This window comes from Ranitomeya imitator, chromosome 6, assembly GCF_032444005.1.
Source record: "Ranitomeya imitator isolate aRanImi1 chromosome 6, aRanImi1.pri, whole genome shotgun sequence".
In the NCBI taxonomy this organism is placed as follows: domain Eukaryota; kingdom Metazoa; phylum Chordata; class Amphibia; order Anura; family Dendrobatidae; genus Ranitomeya; species Ranitomeya imitator.
Window position 1 is genome coordinate 340,363,740 of NC_091287.1, and position 14,269 is coordinate 340,378,008.

A 14,269-nucleotide genomic window follows, 5' to 3' on the forward strand; every position below is an offset into this window, starting at 1 on the left:
TCCATTTTCCTTCTTCTCTTAGGAGGAGTTTGTTGTGATCACCTCCCTGGGGTGGATATTTAACTAACTTAAGGCCAGCGAATTGTAACAGTTCAGGGTTACTTTCGTGTTTCTGCTGCATGTGCGTAATAAATCTCATGCATCCCTTTCCTGAGACTACGGTAAGGTAAGAAAAAACTGGCATATATTACAAACTGATAGAGATTTACAGAAATTAACCACTCTCGACCCGCAATTTGCATACAAACGCACCACAAATCTGAGTGACTTGCTGGTCCACAATAGACTGTTACCAACGTATAATAATTGGCTACAAAAAGATTCCCCTAAAGGGAACTACAGATGTAAAAACTGTAAATTCTGCCATCTGCACAAATTAGATAATCCTCTAAGAATTGGAGGTATGACACAAAAAGTTACCGACTTCATAACTTGTAAAAGTAAGTACGTTGTGTACGTAATATTTTGTCCCTGTAATTTTTATTACATAGGGAAAACCATACGGCCCCTATTTGCACGGTTCCGAGAACACTACAATTCTGTAGTCTCAGGAAAGGGATGCACGAGATTTATTACGCACATGCAGCAGAAACACGAAAGTAACCCTGAACTGTTACAATTCGCTGGCCTTAAGTTAGTTAAATATCCACCTCAGGGAGGTGATCACAACAAACTCCTCCTAAGAGAAGAAGGAAAATGGATTATAAAAACTAACGCACAGGGGCCATTGGGCTTAAACGACAAATTGGATATGGCCGTATTTCTATAAAATTCTATAAATCTCATATAGTGTTGCAACAAGCATTTGAGTATTTTTACTGACAATGTTTAAATTATAAGTATTTGGCAAATGTATGAAGAAAAAAAAAAAAAAAAAACATGTATGTCAGTAATTTACCTTGATGCGCATATTGCCTTTAAAAGGAAATGACATCATTTTACCCCCACATGGACCCGTCGAAGTGCTGATTGCACGAAACGGCCGTCGTCCTCCTTCACTCCCCGCACCCTCACAATCACCTGCAACGTGTCTGAATAGCCTGTAAGCATGGATTAAGGCTGCATTAAAGACACTTTTTTCAGCAAACTGGTGAGTGCCGCTTCTTTTATTATCCTTTGATGAGATATGAAGATAGCTGACAAATGGTCCATAGCGCAGCAGCCAATAACTGAGGTCTGCGTCTTTGCTGTTTGCTACCAAGAGCCGTTAAACTCCATCACTGGCTGCAGCGCTGTTGATTTGACATCAGCACTGCAAACGACAATAAACACGGGGAGCATTGGCGAAGACTCTGCACTGCAACCGGGAAGGGTGAGTAAAGCAGCCAGGGCAGAGGAGTTTTTTTTTAAAACCCGGAAAACCCTTGTAACTCGTCTTTTGGCACTTAAACACTAATCCCTATTTATAAGATAAGCTATCATGTTTGATGGGCTTAGATCAGATACTCCGTACCCTGCTGTCTAGTAGAACAAATGGACCTGACAGCAGCTTGATTGTACATGCAGCCATGCCTAAGGCCGGGTTCAAATAAGCATATGTAAAATTGTCAGTTTTTCATCCAGAAAAAAGCAATTACTTTTTATCAGTACTGCTCTCCATGTGTCACCCGTATGGTTGTTTTTTTTTGGTTTTTTTTAAGCGATATGCCATCTGTTTTCATACATAAATCATTAAAACATTCTACAAAGAGAAAGATTTTTGTGGCGACAATTGCAATGGATCCGTAAAAATGGTTGTCATACGAATTGTGTGGTTTTTTTAATGTAACAGTTGCATGCAATGGATGAGCCGCCTGATCCGAAAAATAAATTAGGCTAGTGCATGTTGAGATTCTTTTACACCTCCATGTATTTTCATGTCCCATTTGGCAATGAGCCCCAAATCCTATTTCAGTTGATTAGCAGGGGTCCAGTATTCCATTTTAATTCTGAAGATGTTTAATACTGTTTTCATGCCTTTACTCACAGCTAGAATGACATTGGTTTTCCATAGTTTTAAAACCATTTTCCCTAAAATCTGTTTGTCACTGGTCGATGGCTATCAGTTTCTACTGTATCTGAATTTATTGGCATCTTACATTTATCATATAAAGTTACATGCTGAGCATATGAAATATAGTAAAATGTGCAGAATGTCACCATGGAATTATTATAGGGTCTCCTCTTTCAGCGTTCTTATCCACTCTACGTCCGCTGGGAATTTTTCACTGTAGAAATGTAAGTGCAATGCATTATTGATGATGACGTCTTTTCTCTGCAGCCCTTACAGTCATTGTCTCTAGCAGACTCTAAGCTGAAGACAGATGTGACAATTATTATAAATGCCCTTGGTAGCAATACATCATTGACCAAAGTAGATATCAGTGGCAACGGCATGGGAGACATGGGGGCCAAGATGTTGGCCAAAGCATTGCAAATAAACACCAAGCTACGGTGAGTGAGATGGGGAGACGATATATGTGAGTAACCGGTGATTGCTAATCCATACACTGCGGTCCCAATATTGATGAATGTGTTTTTGGTTGTGGCAGGACGGTGATCTGGGACAAGAATAACATCACAGCCCAAGGATTCCAGGATATATCTGTAGCCCTGGAAAAGTAAGTACAATAGTGTTACGTCCACACGTTTACTACATTTACTGCCAGCATTTATTCACTGTTATGGTATCTTGCAGATCAGTCTGCAGTCCAGATTTGATGATCATTGATGATTCCCGATCTAGCACAACAAATCTCACAATCTTGTTTCTAAAGTGGCACCAAAATCTGGTTGGCAGAAGTCTTGTCATGTTGTTCCCACACTAGTCAATATTAAGAATTATTAAACCCTTCACGACATGCGCCGTACTGTTACTGCGCATGTCGTGTCTCCCCTTTGATGTGGGCTCCGGCTCTGAGCCCACATCAAAGCCGCAACATGTCAGCTGTTTTGTACAGCTGACATGTGCGTGCAATAGCAGCGAGTGGAATCGCAATCCACCCGCCGATATTAACTAGTTAACTGCTGCTGTCAAACGCTGACAGTGAAATTTAACTACCGCTTCCGGCCATCGGGCAGGAAATGCGTGCATCGCTGACCCCCGTCATGTCATTGGGGGTTAGCTATGTGTTGGCATGACAACCAGAGGTCTCCTTGAGACCTCTATGGTTGTTGAAGCCAGATTGCTGTGAGCGCCACCCTGTGGTCGGTGCCCATAGCAATGCAGTAATTCAGCTACATAGGAGCAATCTATGCATCACTTCTATGTAGCAGAGCCGATCGAGTTGTGCCAGCTTCTAGCCTAGGCTATTGAAGCATGGCAAAAGTAAAAAAAAAAATGGTTTGAAAAATATAAAAAAAATAAAAGTTTAAATCACCCCCCCCCCCCCCCCCCCTTTTGCTCAAATCAAAAAAATAATAAAGAAAATCAAATTTGGTATCGCCGTGTCCAGAATCGCCCCTATCTATCAATTAAAAAAAAAAAAAGGATTAACCTGATCGCTTAACGGCGTAGCGAGAAAAAAATTCAAAACACCAGAATTAAGTTTTTTTTGTCTCTGCGACATTGCATTAAAATGCATTAACAGGCGATCAAAAGAAGGTTATCTGCACAGAAATGGTATCATTAAAAACGTCAGCTCTGTGTGCAAAAAATAAGCCCTCGCCTGACTCCAGATCACAAAAATTGGAAACGCTACTGGTCTCGGAAAATAGCGTAATTTGTTTTAAAAAAATTTTTGGCAAAGTTTGGAATTTTTTTTCACCACTTAGATAAAAAAGAACCTAGACATGTTTGGTCTCTATGAACTCATAATGACCTGGAGAATCATAATGGCAGGTCAGTTCTAGCATTTAGTGAACCTAACAAAAAAGCCAAACAAAAAAACAAGTGTGGGATTGCACTTTTTTTCTGCAATTTCATCACACTTGGAATTTTTTTTCCCATTTTCTAGTACAAGACATGGTAAAACCAATGATGTTGTTCAAAAGTAGAACTCGTCCCGCAAAAAACAAGCCCTCACATGGCCAAATTGACGGAAAAATAAAAAAGTTATGGCTCTGGGAAAGAGGGGAGCAAAAAACGAAGACGCAATAACGAAAAAGGGCTCCGTCATGAAGGGGTTAAGAATTATTGGATGTTCCTAAGGCTATGTTCCCACACTCAGTATTTGGTCAGTATTTTATATCCGTATTTATAAGACAAGACCACTAGTGGGTGATAAATACAGAAGTGGTGCATATGTTTCTATTATACGTTTCCTCTGATTGTTCCACTCCTGGTTTTGGCTTACAAATACTGACACAAAATACTGACTAAATACTGAACATGGCCTAAAGCTCTTAGAAAAATTAATAGTAAGAAATATATTGTCTTTATAACTAAATTCCTAAGTATCTTTAATTAGCTAATGATATTTGTTTTATCTAGAGAGGTCATCACTATAGAATTAAAATGGCCGCAGCCTTGTTCCACTGACTGAAATGTATCATAGACTGTTACTAGGACTAGTGCTTCTGAGCATGTGCAGTAGGAAGTCCCACTGCATATACCAGCTATGAATCTGACTCCCGGTCACAGCAGCGTAGCTATGAATCTGTCTCCCGGTCTGCACATGCTCACAGGCTCCTGTCTGAACATTCTAGCACAGATGTCTGTCATTGTAAGGGTATGTTTCCACGTGCAGGAAACGCTGCGTGTCTGACGCTGCATAGAGCCGCAGCGTCCAGATGTTACAGCATAGTGGAGGGGATTTAATGAAATCCCGTCTCCACTATGCGTGGTAACACGCACGCGGCGGCCCTGCGACTCCGGACATGCTGCGCGTCTTTTCAGATCGCAGCATGTCCGTATATCTTGCGGCGACGCTGCGTCGCCGCAAGATATAGCACAGGGCCCTATGGTGGGGAGCGATGATCCCGGATGTGTGCTATGAACACATCCGGCATCATCGCGTCCCAGAAAGGGGGCGGGGCTTACCACAGAGCGGGTTTGCCGCTCCGACAATACCGCCGGCCATCCTGAACGTGGACACGCAGCCTTATAGGGCCACGGGCATTTTAATTATGTAGTGATTACCTCCTTAGACAATTTGCCAATTCAAAGTGTTTAGGAATTTATTCATAATAACATTTTATTTCTGTATTTTCTCCTATTCCCAGAGAACTCCTTTAATCATGATTTGACCCTTACTGACTTCTATTTAATGAAAAGCATTGCCAAATAATCCTGTCCTGTGTCAGTCTTTCTGACAAGAATGAAAACTCTTTGCCAAGCTGCTTAAGGTTTAGCTAAAGTGAACGTGTCGTACTGACATTGAAATAGTAACCGTGGGGTAGCTGCACAAAACAAGCCTCTCACTTATTAACAAGCTTCTCTGATTGATGTGATCGGCATCATTCTTCTCCGCAGGCTCATTTAGATGCAATTAATCCTATTGTCTTCAAGGTTATTGGGATCCCTTTGCAGAATCTCCAATTCCAACATTTCATATAAATTGCAATTAATCCTCAGACCTGATCATAAAATAAAAGTGACCTGACAGCTTATATATTGCTGCACAAACCATAGGCAGGTTGTATCAGACCCTGGTGCTTTCATGTCAACCAGGTATGTTTTACTCAGATGTGCCGCAGTGTTTCAGAGGAAAACATGCTGGGCACAATGCTGCTCAAGTGGCTGCTCCCACCCTGGTCTCTTTGAGTTTTAGGTCTTTCCCTATGTGTATATAGAGAGTTTTGTCGGCAATAATGAGGTGAGAAGCTGGGAGTGACCTACCTTTTGGATTAGTCATCTGAGTGGCATGGTCTGTGGTCAGGATTTAAATGTTTTCTCTGACACAGCCATTCAGAATAAGGCCTCATTCAGACATCCGTGTTTCAAGTACGTGTTGTATCCATTTTTTTCATGTATACATGAACGGATGGGTAGAGTGAGAGACAGAGATGAGGGAGGAGATGTATGGTGGTGCAGAACTGTGGAGAGCTTTGTGAGCTAGAGCAATAAGTTTATATTGTACTCTATAGTGTATAGGTGACAAGTGCAATGACTGGCACAGGGTAGAGACATCGGTGTAGCTGTTGGACACAAATAGAATCCTTGCTGCCGCATTCAGGGTGGATTGGAGAGAAAAAAGTTTGGTAAGAGGGAGACCGATCAGAAGAAAGTTGCAGTAGTCCAGACAAGAATGAGAAAGGGCAACAGTAAGAGTGTCAAAGGTGAGAAAAGGTCTGATTATGGAGAAGTTTTTGAGATGCTGGTGACATGAGCGAGTGAGTGATCGGATATAAGGAATAAAGTAAAATTCAGTATGGACAATATATCGGGAGAAGGGGAGGGGGCCTAGGACTGAGCCTTGAAAAACCCCTGACACTAAGGGGAACAGCAGGCTTACTTGTCTGTACGTTAAAGTCTATCTGTCTCCACCACTGACAAGTATGTTTTTCTAAATCCTTCCTTTTTAAATAAAGTAAATTTTCTCGTAGCTTGTGTATTGTCATCCCTCCATTATTCTCTTAACAATTTATGAATAAATTGCAACTGGGTGTTACTGTTTGCTTTTTCAAAGAGGTGTGTCCCTATATAGTCTGACATTTTATGATCAGTGTTTACTGCGTAGGAACACACATCTTAGTCTTACATTGTCCAATCTGTCAATGTAGAGATACACCTCCAAAAAGTAACGCCCAGTTGTGGATTGAGTTATACATTTGTAGGAAGAATAATAGAGAAATAGTACAAGACAGAGTTCTTTCATGGGAAATGCAATTATTTAATAAAATAGACATATGAGTAGAGCTGTCGTGTAGAGCTGTCATGTCCTCTTAAGGTTACATTTAAAAGAAATCATAACTTTGTTTTTTGGAAAAGTTTTGTATAATGTCCGAAAAATCTTGATACATGATTATGAGGAGAGCTGACTTTCCTACCCCATCAAACCCAAATGCATAAAAGATATGACTGATCTACAGTAATGGCCCAACATTTGCACACAACTCAATTTTTTTTTTTTTTTTTTTTATTGGAATGTGCAAATTTTAGAGTTAGACTGAAGGCAGCAAAATGATGAAGGAACATATGGCAACAAGGAGTAAAGAAACACATGTTAGAATTTATATTCTTCAAAGTAACTTCCTTTTACTCTGATGACCGCTTTACACACCCTTGACATCTTCTGAAGCAGCTTCATCAGGTAGTCGCCTGGAATGGCTTTCATTGCCAATGAAAAGGTATGCCACGTCAAGTCTTCAAATGTGGAATCTCCAGGTTTCAAAAAGTGTTTGCAACTATCACATATGCAGTGTTGGTGCCCAGTTCCATACACTGTTCAGCCTTATTCTGCAACTGTTTTATGAAGCAACAGTGCTGAGCTTTATTCCACAACTGTTCTAAGCAAAACTATGACAAAAAGCACTCGGCTAAGTAGAGAAGCAACAGCCCATAGTTCCTTTTAAGACAAAAAAGATCATTCAATCCAGAAACTTGCTATAACCTTTAAGGTATCCTCAAGTGTAGTTATGAGCACTATCAAAAGCTATAATAAAGCTGCCTTTCATGAGGATTGCTTGGGTAAGGAAGACCAAGAATTGCTTGTGCTGCAAAGGATAATGTCATTACATTTACCAGACTCATTAGCCAATAATTGACAGCACCTCAAATAACAACCATCTTAAATAATGCACATACATCAAGTAACATACGCATGTTAAAATTACCTGTCCCGGGGAGTTTGCATAAATTGAACCAAGAAGGCCAGTTTTTGCAAAGAAGCCACTGCTCAGGACTACAAAGAGGAAGAGGAGACTTGTTTGAGCCAAGCAATACAAGGACTGGGCATTTAATCAGTGAAAATGTGTACTTTGGAAAGATGAGTCAAAATCTTTATTATCAAATGTAATGTCTTTTTGAGAGTTTCTACATGTATGGTGCTCACAGTGAAGGATGAAGGAGCAAGTGAGGTGGTGTGGGGGATGCTTTTCTGGTGACACTGTGCCCCAATTTGAAATAAATCACCAACACTTACCCAACATGGCTAGCACAACATTCTGCAACGACACGCTATCCCATCTGGTTTGCACTTAGACCATCATTTCTGTTACAACTGGACAATGGCCCCTAAACACACCTCCAGGCTATGTGACCATGATAGTGATAGAGAGCTGTATCAGATGAGGCTACAATCAATCGACTTCAAGCCTATTTAGAAGACTGTGGAGAGTTGGCCCGCAGAGTGAAGACAAAGCAGCCAAAACGTGTTCAGGACCTCAGGTAACTCCTTCAAATCTGTTGAAAGCCATTCCAGGTGACTGCCTGGCAAAACTGCTTGTTGGAATGCCAAGAGGGTGTCAAGCTATTATCGGAGTAAAAGGGGGAGACTTTAAGTAATCCAATGCTAAATTCTCATTTTGGTTTGTTTCACACGTGTTTCTATAAATCCTTGATTCCATGTTTGTTCCTTTGTGGTTTTGCTGCCTTCAGTCTGAATCTAAATGTGCACGTTTCAATAAGAACAAGTAAAACCATTACATGAACAGGTTTGTCCAAACTTTTGACCGGTACTGTGTTATTTATCACCTTTGTATAATCCTAGCATGATGTTAAATTAGATGTTCCACAGCGTACACATATTTGAAGGTGTGCGGGAGTCCCACTGTCTCTCAAATGTACTTCACAGTGACCTATCTGCTATTTCTATCTCTTTTAATTGCCTGAGATATTAGTCGCTCAGAAGCGAGCTGGATTGTCTACCTCAGATGTGATTTATGGAGAGAGGGATAGTGGCACTGAATATGTAATGCCTAATCCTGTCACATATTTCTTTGCAAATTGAACACCAGTAGGCTTAAAATGCAGGATGAGCTTTAATGTAAATAAACTTGTATAATCAGTGAATGATCAGCATTTAAAGGCGAAGTTGGGTTCATTTTTTGTATATTGCGTGACTAAGTACTGTCTGTTTTGATCCTGCATAGTGGATACGGAATGTGCCGATTCTGCACAGTGGCTACTGAATGTGAAATGGTTATTGTATATTTTACAAGGGCACTAAATTTATTGGATCTGGGAGACCATTTTCCTTATAAATCTAACCAAAGTTACTGTGAAGATCTGAGATTGTGGGTTGTAATAATCACCTAGGCAGGTTAACAAGCAACTATTTTTTATTCCTTACATTCGTGGTCTTAAAGCAATTCTGGGTAGATGGTCAAAGTGCAATGTCCCTAGTCCGCAAGATCCCATACTGGGGCCGATATTTCCATTGCCCCCTTACCAGGTGATACCCAATGTCTTTCAATTTTTGGCTGGCCCACAACTTTTGTATCTCCCACCACTACAATCTATAGTCACAATCCATGCTTCATACCACGACCGTAGCAAGTCTCCCGCTTCAGCTTGCAACAACAGTCCTTAAGATACTGAAGTTCCTCACATCCAGACTGTAAATATAATGTCCGTAGCACGTGTACATAGTCCCAACCAGGTTCTTCGATCGTCCTTGTGGGTTCAGTGATGAGCAGAGGAGCAAACCTGTATTCCACCAGATGGAGCCATGGTTCCTTGGGCTGTTCCTGAAGAGGGAGCCAGGGACTTTTTATATCCACAACTCCCATTCAGGATTTTCTTCCACAGGTTTGGATGAAGGTGGGAGGAGGTGATCCTTCATTGTTCAAATAATCTGCATATTTATCTTAAAATAATAGAATTGCGGTATACATAATATACACATGTAGCACAAAAAATTGTAACAAATCAATACTAATAATGACTCTTAGTGTACCATGTGCATATGTTAGGACCAAAAAATGGGGACAACTGTACAACAGAAATCCTAATACACCACAGAGAAGCCACAGTCAATGAGTCCCATAAAAAATATATACTTTATTAAATATATGTTAAAATACCATAACAACAAGGAAAAGGTACATAAGGAAAAAATGGGGCTGGTGAAAACAACTGTATCGCAATAACACTAGTACACATAGGGCTGTAAGGTACCCCCCACTGCATCAACCCATCACATGATGTGTTGATGCAGTGGGGGGTACCTTACAGCCCTATATTTATCTTAAGTTGTGTAGGTTAGTAAACTGCAGTGGGTTGATGCAATATGTAATCTGCATGCATTCAGAAATTAACATACAGCAAGAGTCAACATACAGTCTCATATGAAACAATGGCTCAATTGAGGCTTCTGAGACACTATGAAGAGTAATGGAATGATTGCTTTTACCTTTATCTTATGTATATATAAGAGCCAGCCTGCACGTCATCTTCTACTAAAGGTACCGTCGCACATAACGATATCGTTAACGATATAGTTGCTTTTTGTGACGTAGCAACGATATCGTTAACTAAATCGTTATGTGTGACAGCGACCAACGATCAGGCCCCTGCTGGGAGATCGTTGGTCGCTGGGGAAAGTCCAGCACTTTATTTTGTCGCTGGATCTCCCGCTGACATCGCTAAATCGGCGTGTGTGACGCTTATTCAGCGATGTCGTCACTGGTATCCAGGGTAAACATCGGGTAACTAAGCGCAGGGCCGCGCTTCGTAACCCGATGTTTACCCTGGTTACCGTTGTAAATGTAAAAAAACAAACACTACACTCTTACATTCCCGGTGTCTGGCCATGTCCCTCGCCTTCAGCTTCCCGCACTGACTGGTGAGCGCCGGCCAGCCGTAAAGCACAACGGCACATTTTAATGACTATGAAAATTGTACATTCACACTGAAGGCATCAAAACTATGAATTAACACATGTGGAATTATATACTTAACAAAAAAGTGTGAAACAACTGAAACTATGTCTTATATTTTAGGTTCTTCAAAGTAGCCACCTTTTGCTTTGATGACTGCTTTGCACACTCTTGGCATTCTCTTGATGAGCTTCAAGAGGTAGTCACCGGAAATGGTTTTCACTTCACAGGTGTGCCCTGTCAGGTTTAATAAGTGGGATTTCTTGCCTTATAAATGGGGTTGGGACCATCAGTTGTGTTCTGCAGAAGTCTGGTGGATACACAGCTGATAGTCCTAGTGAGTAGACTGTTCGAATTTGTATTATGGCAAAAAAAAAAGCAGCTAAGTAAAGAAAAACAAGTGGCCATCATTACTTTACAAAATGAAGATCAGTCAGTCTGAAAAATTGGGTAAACTTTGAATGTGTCCCCAAGTGCAGTGGCAAAAACCATCAAGCGCTACAAAGAAACTGGCTCACATGATGACCGCCCCAGGAAAGGAAGACCAAGAGTCACCTCTGCTTCTGAGGATAAGTTTATCCGAGTCACCAGCATCAGAAATTGCAGGTTAACAGCAGCTCAGATTAGGGACCAGGTCAATGCCACACAGAGTTTTAGCAGCAGACACATCTCTACAACAACTGTTAAGAAGAGACTTTGTGCAGCAGGCCTTCATGGTAAAATAGCTGCTAGGAAACCACTGCTAAGGACAGGCAACAAGCAGAAGAGACTTGTTTGGGATAAAGAACACAAGGAATGGACATTAGACCAGTGGAAATCTGTGCTTTGGTCTGATGAGTCTAAATTTGAGATCTTTGGTTCCAACCACCGTGTCTTTGTGCAACTCAGAAAAGGTGAACGGATGGACTCTACATGCCTGGTTCCCACCGTGAAGCATGGAGGAGGTGTGATGGTGTGGAGGTGCTTTGCTGGTGACACTGTTGGGGATTTATTCAAAATTGAAGGCATACTGAACCAGCATGGCTACCACAGCATCTTGCAGCGGCATGCTATTCCATCCGGTTTGCATTTAGTTGGACCATCATTTATTTTTCAACAGGACAATGACACCAAACACACCTCCAGGCTGTGTAAGGGCTATTTGACCAAGAAGGAGAGTGATGGGAGTGCTATGCCAGATGACCTGGCCTCCACAGTCACCAGACCTTTGAATCCAATCGAGATGGTTTGGGGTGAGCTGGACCACAGAGTGAAGGCAAAAGGGACAACAAGTGCTAAGCATCTCTGGGAACTCCTTCAAGATTGTTGGAAGACCATTCCCGGTGACTAACTCTTGAAGCTCATCAAGAGAACGCAAAGAGTGTGCAAAGTAGTCATCAAAGCAAAAGGTGGCTACTTTGAAGAACCTAAATCTAAGACATATTTTCAGTTGTTTCACACTTTTTTGTTAAGTATATAATTCCACATGTGTTAATTCATAGTTTTGATGCCTTCAGTGTGAATGTACAATTTTCATAGTCAAGAAAATACTGAAAAATCTTTAAATGAGAAGGTGTGCCTGTCCAAACTCTTGGTCTGTACTGTGTGTGTCTGTACGTGTGTGTGTGTGTATATAGATGTGTATATATATATTATAATATTATAGACTGTATATATGTTTTCACGAATATTTGAGCCCATGGGTCCATTATATGTCCATTTTGCAAGGTTGCGAGAAAAAAACACAGTACGGATGCCATACGGATTTTATACGGAGGTTAACATGCGTAAAATACGCAGCCACACCCTGCCTAAGAATGACATATGGAACACTGTTTTGGGATCATTTCTGCGTATTACGCCTGTAAAATACGGACCGTATTTCCCTACACGGAGTGTGATACCAACCCAAATCAAACATAGCGTCCACCTGTGTTGCTAGGTCTCTGTTTCGCTGGCTCCGCACTCTAGAAGATCACCTTACCCAGGGAACATCTAGGGAGGTGATTCTGGATTCCCTTCCCTTTCTCGAGAAGACTACGGGATTGCTTGCCGACGCCTCGGCAGAATCTGTTACAGTGGCATCCAAGTTTGCAGTCCTTTCCAATTCAGCCAGGGGAGCTCTATGGCTGAAATCCTGGAGCGGCGATATACCCTCCAAAGCAAAGCTTTGTGCCATTCCGTTCCAAGGTCGCTATTTGTTCGGTCAGGCCCTGGATGATATATTAGACAAGGCCACAGACAAAAAGAAAGTGCTTCCTGAACAGAGGAATCTGAAAAGGCTTATCGGGCCTCTGGAGTTATCCAAAAGGGGGAAAGGGCAGGAATATCCTCATTCCCCAAACCCAGCAGACGCCTGACAAACAGTGACTACCCCCAGGGCGTCAGGGGACGGCTCTCGAGCTTTATCAGCCAGTGGAGGTCCATCTCAAACCAGTGGGTACTCGGTACCATTCAGGATGGTTTAAAACTAGAGTTCTAGAGTCCTCCCCCTTGCCGCCTAAGGGTCACCCCATTACAATCTCCATCCTCAAGATGCATTTCTTTCTGGTCTTCAGGAATTACTCCAAGCAGGAGTGATTTCCCCAGTACCTCAACAGGAGATAGGCAGAGGACGCTATTCTCGTCTATTACTAATCAAAAAGCCTTCAAGGAAGCACAGAATAATTATCAACCTAAAACCCCTAAATCGGGTAACTACATACAGAAGATTCAAGACTGAATCAATCATGTCTGCGATTCCCCTGATAGGTCAGGACTGGGTGATGGCTACGGTTGATGGATGGGGACGTGATAATATGCGTCCCTCAAATCCAAAATTCAGAAATTCACAAGGTTTGCAATTTCTCAGAATCAGCTGTTAACACATTTTTAGTTCAACGCCCTCCCGTTCGGAATCTCATCAGCACCTCGAGTGTTCACAAAGATCATCACGGAGGCAGTAATTTTCATACGACTTCAATGGATTTGCATTATACCATATTTAGACGACCTGCTAGTTGTCGCTCCATCTATCTCCCGTCTAAACATGGACGTGGCAAGAACTCTAGAAATCCTGGAATCCTTGGGGTGGATCCCGAACCGAGAGAAATTGGATCTGCTTCCTTCCACAAAGAAGAAATTCCTAGGGGTCCTACTGAACTCAGAATTAAGGAAATCCTTCCTACCCAGAGAGCGTCAGCTCGATCTGGTACAGAAGGTAGCGAAATTTAGAACCATGAAGGCTCCCACTCTGCGACACTCCATGTCTATTCTGGGTTCCCTAACATCTTGTATCCAGATGGTATCATAGGCCCAAGCCCACACAAGAGTTCTTCAGACACATGTTTTGTCATCTTGTGACGGACAGCAGAACTCCCTTTCCAAGAAAGTTCTCCTCCCCAATCATGTCAGAATATCCCTGGCATGGTGGCTGTCACCAGAACCTCCAACAGGGGGTCAGCTGGGACCAAGTCCCACTAAGGATACTCGCATCAGATGCCAGTCTGAGGAGATGGGGAGCCATAGTAGAGAAAACTCACTTCCAGGGCATATGGTCTCCAGTCACCAGAGCCAGCTTTTCAAACTTCAGAGAACTGAAGGCGGTGGAAGGGGCCTTAAAGGCCGCATC

At 41.9% G+C, this 14,269-nt stretch overlaps 1 protein-coding gene across 2 annotated transcripts in view; it reads left to right on the plus strand.

Moving 5' to 3' along the window:
* CARMIL1 (capping protein regulator and myosin 1 linker 1) overlaps positions 1–14,269 on the plus strand; it is a 376,826-nt gene that overhangs the window by 217,693 nt on the left and 144,864 nt on the right. For both annotated transcript variants that reach the window (XM_069730895.1, XM_069730896.1), the window contains exons 21-22: positions 2,261–2,433; positions 2,532–2,600. In XM_069730895.1, coding sequence (XP_069586996.1) covers positions 2,261–2,433; positions 2,532–2,600 — 242 coding nt within the window. The remainder of the gene's footprint in view (positions 1–2,260; positions 2,434–2,531; positions 2,601–14,269) is intronic.